Source organism: Fulmarus glacialis, unplaced genomic scaffold (genome assembly GCF_000690835.1).
Source record: "Fulmarus glacialis isolate BGI_N327 unplaced genomic scaffold, ASM69083v1 Scaffold29792, whole genome shotgun sequence".
Classification (NCBI taxonomy): domain Eukaryota; kingdom Metazoa; phylum Chordata; class Aves; order Procellariiformes; family Procellariidae; genus Fulmarus; species Fulmarus glacialis.
In genome coordinates, this window is record NW_009197650.1 from 1 (window position 1) to 6936 (window position 6936).

A 6936-nucleotide genomic window follows, 5' to 3' on the forward strand; every position below is an offset into this window, starting at 1 on the left:
GCTTCCTCTTGGATTATGGGGGGTTCATTTCCCCTTATTGACAGTCCTGGGTACCATAGGCTGCACAACTAGCAGCTCTGCTTCAGTTGTTGGCTGTGAAGGAAGTATGTGGCTCCCTGAAGCAGAGCAGAAATGCTCTGTAGGGTGTTGTCCAGCATCAGTGGAGCTTGCCTGAGCAGGGGGATGCAAAGCTGTGAAAAACTGGTTTATGTGCATAGACACAAAGTTGCAGATATTGCAGTAACAACATAGGGTGGATTTTCCATTTGTTCCTCTGTGTGTTGCTTCACTGAAATATCACCTCTTTCTCAATCACTTCATGCATTTATTCATTTCACCTGCTGCTTCTATTTGAAACCTAGGTGATGGCACAATATAAATAGAAGCCAGATTAGCTGACCATCCAGATTGCCCCTGTTTAATTCTTGACTAGCCTGTGCATGCCTGCTAGTCTTGATAAGACCGAAGCAGTGCTTGCAGCTGGGCAAGTCTGTGTGCTGCTTAGGCCGGGTTTGGAAATTGGGCAGCTGGTGTTCCCTCTGCCTTGTGCATGCCTATCTTTCCTCTTGGTTATTGTGTTTTCACAAGGCTTTGAAAATTTGGCCCTGAGTTACTGTAAGTGTGGGGAAATCCCCACGGTAATGCGAGGTAAAGGAGGCTAGGTAATGCATATTTTCAGTGTAAGCAAGGAGAGCAATTTTCATTTCCATATATTAACAAAGAGCATTTTTATTACCAGCTTTGCCTGCTAAACTAGAGTCTTAACATCTAACACTGTTTGTCTTTCTGTTCTCTGCTGTTAGGTTGTTAGTTTGTTTTTATAAAGAGATAAATAAAAGGTATGTCTGAGGGAAGTAGTGCACCTGGGGATGTCATTTTACAAACTAATAAACTGATGTATGTGACATCTTGAATAACTTGCATCCTTTATCATTAAAATTTTGTGTTGTCTTCTTATATGTGTTTATTTTTATGTTTGTTTAAAATTGGCCGTTGCTTTTTATTTGAATTTAAAATGTTGTTTTCTTCCCCCACTTGCAGTGTCCCCACCAACAAGACTAAGATATAATGTAGTCAGTCCTGACAGTGTACAGATCTCTTGGAAAGCCCCCAAAGGGCAATTCACTGGATATAAGCTTCTTGTCACTCCAAGTTCAGGTAAAACAAAAGTCTGTATGTTCTCTTTTAAGGTGAAAGGACTGTCTTCCTAAGGTTGAACTTTTCAGAGGCTTTTCAGAGGCTAGTGTCATCCTTCGGGACTAAGGAACTGTGAGCAAGCTGTGGATAATGGAGTATTGGCTTGGTCAACAGAAGAGAGAAATTGATCTCGCCAGAGGGTGGTTATGGGCACAGAATATGGGAATTGAATGCTTAAGGTAGTAGAAGTGGGTGGATGCTAGTTATGCTTCATATGTAGTCCTTGGGAATTGTCACTGATCATCTGTCTTTACCTTTCTTCCAGTGGGGTATAAGGAAGTCTAGGAAGTGTTCAAGGGAGAGCATAGGAACCCTATTTCAGTCAAAGCTTTGAGGTAGATCTCCCTGGGCCTTGTCCCATAGTGAGCTCCACAGAAAAGACCAAAAAGGTTTTAGACCAAACTTAAAAAACCCCAAACCAAACCAAAACAAAAAAAACCCCACCAAAAAACCCCCCAAAAAACAAAAACCACAAACCTTTTAAAGTTTTTTTTGAATGAAAACTTGAAATGTAAAGATAGGCAACAAAGTGGCTATATCAGGCTACCCGTGTAGAGGTACTACTTCTGTACGTATTTAAAGTCAGATATAGATACACTTTTAACGTACAGCTAAAATACATATTTGTATACAATCTTTATATATATGTATATGAATACATAGAAATGTTTAATATTTGTATTTATACATAAGAATTTCCTTGCCCAAAGGAAGTGGGCAAAGAGGGTATTCAGAAATGACATGAGTACGATGGGGTCAGAACTGGCAGCCAATCGCAAAGCATTGTGAAAGCCTGTGAGCATGATGCTACCAAACCTGACAGATTTTTGTCAAATGTTTCTTTTTTTCTTAGTAGTTTTGCTGGACACTGTGGCTATTCCACGAGGACCAGATACAAACGCTGATTGATTGGTCTTAGAGTGTTTCTATCTAAGAGAACTGGTCCGTGTCTTTGGTCAGGCTGCCTGACTTCTTGCTTTCTGGGCTCCTGGCTGTATGGATAGTCCCAAAAATGGGAACACTTGGGTCATTGTAGAGCTTGAGGTAGTTTTAAGTCATTACATTTACTGTGCTATAAGAAAAGCAAAGAAAGTTACGTATTTGTGGTTTTTTTTGTCTTTTCTCTTACAGGTGGAAAAACCAATCAACTAATTCTTCAAAACACTGCAACCAAAGCAATTATTCAAGGTCTTATTCCAGATCAAAACTATGCCCTGCAGATCATTGCATTCAGTGAAGACAAGGAGAGTAAGCCAGCACAAGGCCAGTTCAGAAGTATGTGTCTTTTTATGCCTGACATGCAGAATTTATCAGATATTTAACATAACTGATGAAATTGTAACGAAGTCTGACAGAAAGAGGGACAGTCGAAAAACAGTTTCTTCTGTGGTGAAAGGCTGATCAGAGCCACAGATTTTAACTGGTACATATACAGCTGGAGGCCTGAACTGATCCAGTCGCTCTTGCATAGGAGATTCTTGCTTTGAGATATCTTTGTTTCCATGGGTTTGGAATCCCTTTCTTCCCCATTCAGTTATGAAATTAGCCAGTATCTCATGGAAAAGAATCTTCAGTGAGCGGAAACAAGAAGGGAAGTGCTATATTCTGATACTTAAAAAATTTCCTTCCCTTTGTCCAACTTTTTTAATAAAACATTCTTACAGCTGTGCCAATTGGCAACTAGTTGCTAGTTCAATGATACTATGAAAGGCTAAATTCTTACTGGTCTTCAGCTGTCAAATATGTTTACAAATTATGGTTAAGACTTTTTTATCTGACCTACACATACTCTTAATGTTTATATCATAGTGATATATATGTCTTAGATGATTTGTCTTGATCTGCATCTTGAACAGTTCAGTTAAATATGATCAGTGGAGATTTGGTCGACAAAGACAAAAAGTGCAGTTTGAAAGCCTACTGAATTCCCTTGACACTGGATATTTCTCACTGTCATTGCTAAACCACCTTTCTCTTAGAACCAGCACAAGATAAAATATGCTTGACTGCTTGATGTGGTGTGTGTCAAAGTCTTTCTAGCTTTCCATCACTGCAATGGTGTGTTTACTACTTTAAGTTCTATCCCGGTTAGGAAAGCCACAAAACCACAGATTACTTTAGCATTAAAGAGCAGCCCACAGAAAGCTACACCAACTTCTATAATATTAGGTGTGGCTGTTTTTTAAACTACCTCTATTCTTCAGGAAAAGTAGAGCTGGCAACTTGAATTAAGAATATGGGGGTTATGTTCTATTTAGTATATTCTTTCTTTGCTGCAGGTGAAAACATGTAGTACTTAATGAGGCTGGAGTTTCATTTGACAATATGATGCCTTGCATGAGTAAAACCAGATACAGCATGTATACTAATCCTTCTTTTTTGCTATCCTGTATTCTATGGTTTTTTCCCCTTCTCTGACAAGCGGTCACTAATTCTTAAGATGAAAAAAGGTCAAACATATACAAAGCTTTAAAAATATCCTTTGGTTTAGTGCATTGGAAATATGTTTTTAATGCTGCTAAGTTGTAACTGATGTACAAAGAATTCTTAAGCCTACAATAAAATTCTATTGTTAAAACAGTATTCCTCTTTATATAGCCAGGTGTATTTTCTTATTCTAGTGCTGCTTGTAAGTTATTGTACATAGTATGCAATTAGCAAAGATCACTGGGGAATTTTTTCCTTTTAAAATGCAGCTGTAAAAACATTCACTAGATAAGATTTTTGTCTGTGTAAATATTTGAGTAAAACTAGTGTCTTCTTGTCTATTTTTCCTATGGGGTTAGAATTTTGGCAGTTAGAAATGGCTTTCCCAAATCCAGAAATCTCTGTCAGGATGTGACCAATTTGTCTCCTATGAGCATTTGCAGACTTTTGTACTGTTTCTCTGGAGACTTTCTGCTGAACAGCACTAGCATTAAAGGAGGCCATCGAGCAGTTCCTTAGCTTGCTCTTAGCCTTTTCTCAGAGGAATGCTCTTAGAAGGCTAAGCAATGGCATCCTTTTTGACTAATATTATTCTGGTAATTTCACCTCTTTTATTTTAGTTGAAGACTTTTTTAGGTAAGGATTAAACCCAGACTTCTAAGACCTGGTGTCATCATGGCTTTATCTGTAACCCAGCTAATAACCAAGATCTACCTTGGTAAAAGCTGACTCCTCAGCAAGCTTGTGGACCTGAATTTGCTTCTGAATAAGTTTCACAACCGTTCGCTAAAGGTAGAGGTGATGATGGTGGTGTTGAGTTGATGGTTGGACTCGATGATCTTAGAGGTCTTTTCCAACCTTAATGATTCTGTGATTCTATGATTCTACACGTACACATGCTGTGTTAGTAAGGAGAGGATTCAAAACTTCAGTTATTTTTTCACCAGTTTTTTTACCTCTATACCTGGAGTCTGAGGGCTCTAGGTTCTGCAGAGGGTTATTACACTGAGAAGGTCACACTCAGATGTTTGACAATGGCTTTTTGTCTTCCTAAGACCTTAGGATGGTCTTGTGATTATATTTTGGATTGGAACTTAGAGCACTCTTGGCTGTTTCAGATATTCCATATGCTATTGGGTAAATTGGCTTTGCTTCCACTTCTGTAAAACAGAATATTTGCATTGTCTATTTTCTATCGTATGTTTCAAGAGACAGATAACCTTCTTTCACCCTCTCACAGTGTTTTTTGAACAATGTAGCACAGAGAGACTGATCCTGGCTAAGACTCAGTGCCTGCTTGGATGAATGTTGGTCATAATCCAGCTCTACGTAAACTAAAGATTTTAATTGGGATAGAATTTTGTTTTCTATGAAAGATATTCTCTGTTTCATTCTTTTAAGCTGTTCCTGGCCATTGTAGACAGCTGGGGCATTGACACCAATTAGCGTTCTAAGGAAATTCTGAAAGGATTTTTTTTTTTTTTCTAATATGTGACTTTAGCAATGATTTTGCCAGAATCTTTCAGATTATGAGTAGAGTGATACTGGCTACTAATGTAATATTAGGAATTGCTAATCAAGGTGGGTTCTGCTTGGCTGTTATGAGAGATTTGGGACATAATAAGGGAGGTATCCCACCCATTTGTGGGACAGGAAACTGTTGAAGTCTGAGTTTTGGAGCAACTTTGCTCTCATGGGAGTATTTGGTGCCCTGAACACAGATTTGGGCATGGGATCTAAGATGATTCTTTAAAGAGGATAATGTAACAGCTGGCTTACGTGCTTTTGTGTTGAATGACTTGGAGTGGAACTCTGCAATGCTGGACTTTCCCCAGCTAGCTTTGCCAATTTTCTGGACTATATTTCCAGTGCTGGATCTTGTCAGTGTGGGCTTAGGTGCAGATGGACTATGTTTGGACTCTCCTGTGTGAGGAGAGTCACTTTTGAGAACTTTAATGATGATAGGAAAGATTCATAAAAAGAATAAATCCAAAGGGAGGGAGGGAAAACCCAGTAACAGTCACTTGTTACCTAAGCATATCGCAAGATGTTGTGTGCAACTTCTTTATCTGGAAGAAGAAAATTACATGCTTCTGACTGCACTTTTTCTAGTTTGATTGATTATTTTTTCCCCTCTTACTTTTCAGTTAAAGATATAGAGAGAAGAAAAGAAACAAGTAAATCCAAGGTGAAGGATCCAGAAAAAACAAATGCGAGTAAACCAGCTCCAGAAGGTCAGATCATAACACATATGACTTGTGTGATATTCTGAAAATAATCAGCTTTTTTATTTAACTTGGCCATTGCGTAGATTTTCTTTAAGTCAGTACTTTAACTTAACCCTGGGAACCAGATTTAAACAGAAAGGAAAAATCAGTATTTTCAGGAATATTGGAGAGTTGCTACAACAGAGGTACTGCTTTTAGTTGTGTGTTTTGCTTTACCACTTTATACAGTAAGCACTTTATTCATATACCATGAATAGCATAAAAGCAGTATTTGAACCTGCATTAAAAAATCATGTTGTCTGTACTTCCCCACTGGGTACACTTTGAGTAGTGAAAGAATTGTGTACATGTGTGTGTATACATAACAATAATTTCATATCATCTTGGCTGCAAGACAGACTTGCAGTAGTAATTCCCACCTAAGGTCAAATTGGTGTTATTGTATAATTAGGCACATAATAACTTGATAACTCTGTCCTAATGTAGGTCATATATATGAAAACATTTAAAATATTTTGAGGAATTCTTTTTTTCCGGTTGCAAGGAGCCAATCTTCTGATGAAATGTGATATTGCTTGTCATGAGAAGCTCGTCTAGTATGGACAGTAAAATCTATTTCAAGCTTAATATATAACTCTATTTCCTGTTATTCTAAAATTCAAATAGCATCATCTTTATGAAGTAACCCCAACAGTAATTATTCCCTTCAGTGGTTGTTTATGATGTACAGAACAAGCACAGACGAGAATAGCTTGATATGACCTTAAATAGTCTCTCTGTGAATAAATTGGACAGTTTCAAGGATCCTATTTCTCCCGTCCCTTTTAGCTTTGTCTCCTACTAATGCAAGTATCGAAGACCTCACCCAAAGCTCCTTGAAGCCCATGCAAATTTTTCTCACTTCAATGGGTTTTTCTTCGTACCACACATACTTGTGTCATGTTGTATTTATTAATACTATGCAAGTTTGTTTCCATACAGCATTTCTCAAGACAAAGCACCCTTGAATTCATCACATTGAGTGTACTGGGGAAAACGTTAGCTGGTATTTACAACACTTAAATAGTGCGTGATGGAGTAGTGG

General features: G+C 38.0%; 1 protein-coding gene across 1 annotated transcript; it reads left to right on the forward strand.

Annotated features, from left to right (window-relative positions):
- Positions 1-641: 641 nt before the first annotated feature.
- Positions 642-5858, forward strand: LOC104072990 (collagen alpha-1(XIV) chain-like; the record flags this gene model as incomplete). Its single annotated transcript, XM_009572626.1, has 4 exons — positions 642-648; positions 1042-1158; positions 2329-2472; positions 5772-5858. Coding segments are annotated over exons 1-4 (355 nt in total), but the record flags the coding sequence as incomplete, so codon positions are not given.
- Positions 5859-6936: the final 1078 nt, after the last annotated feature.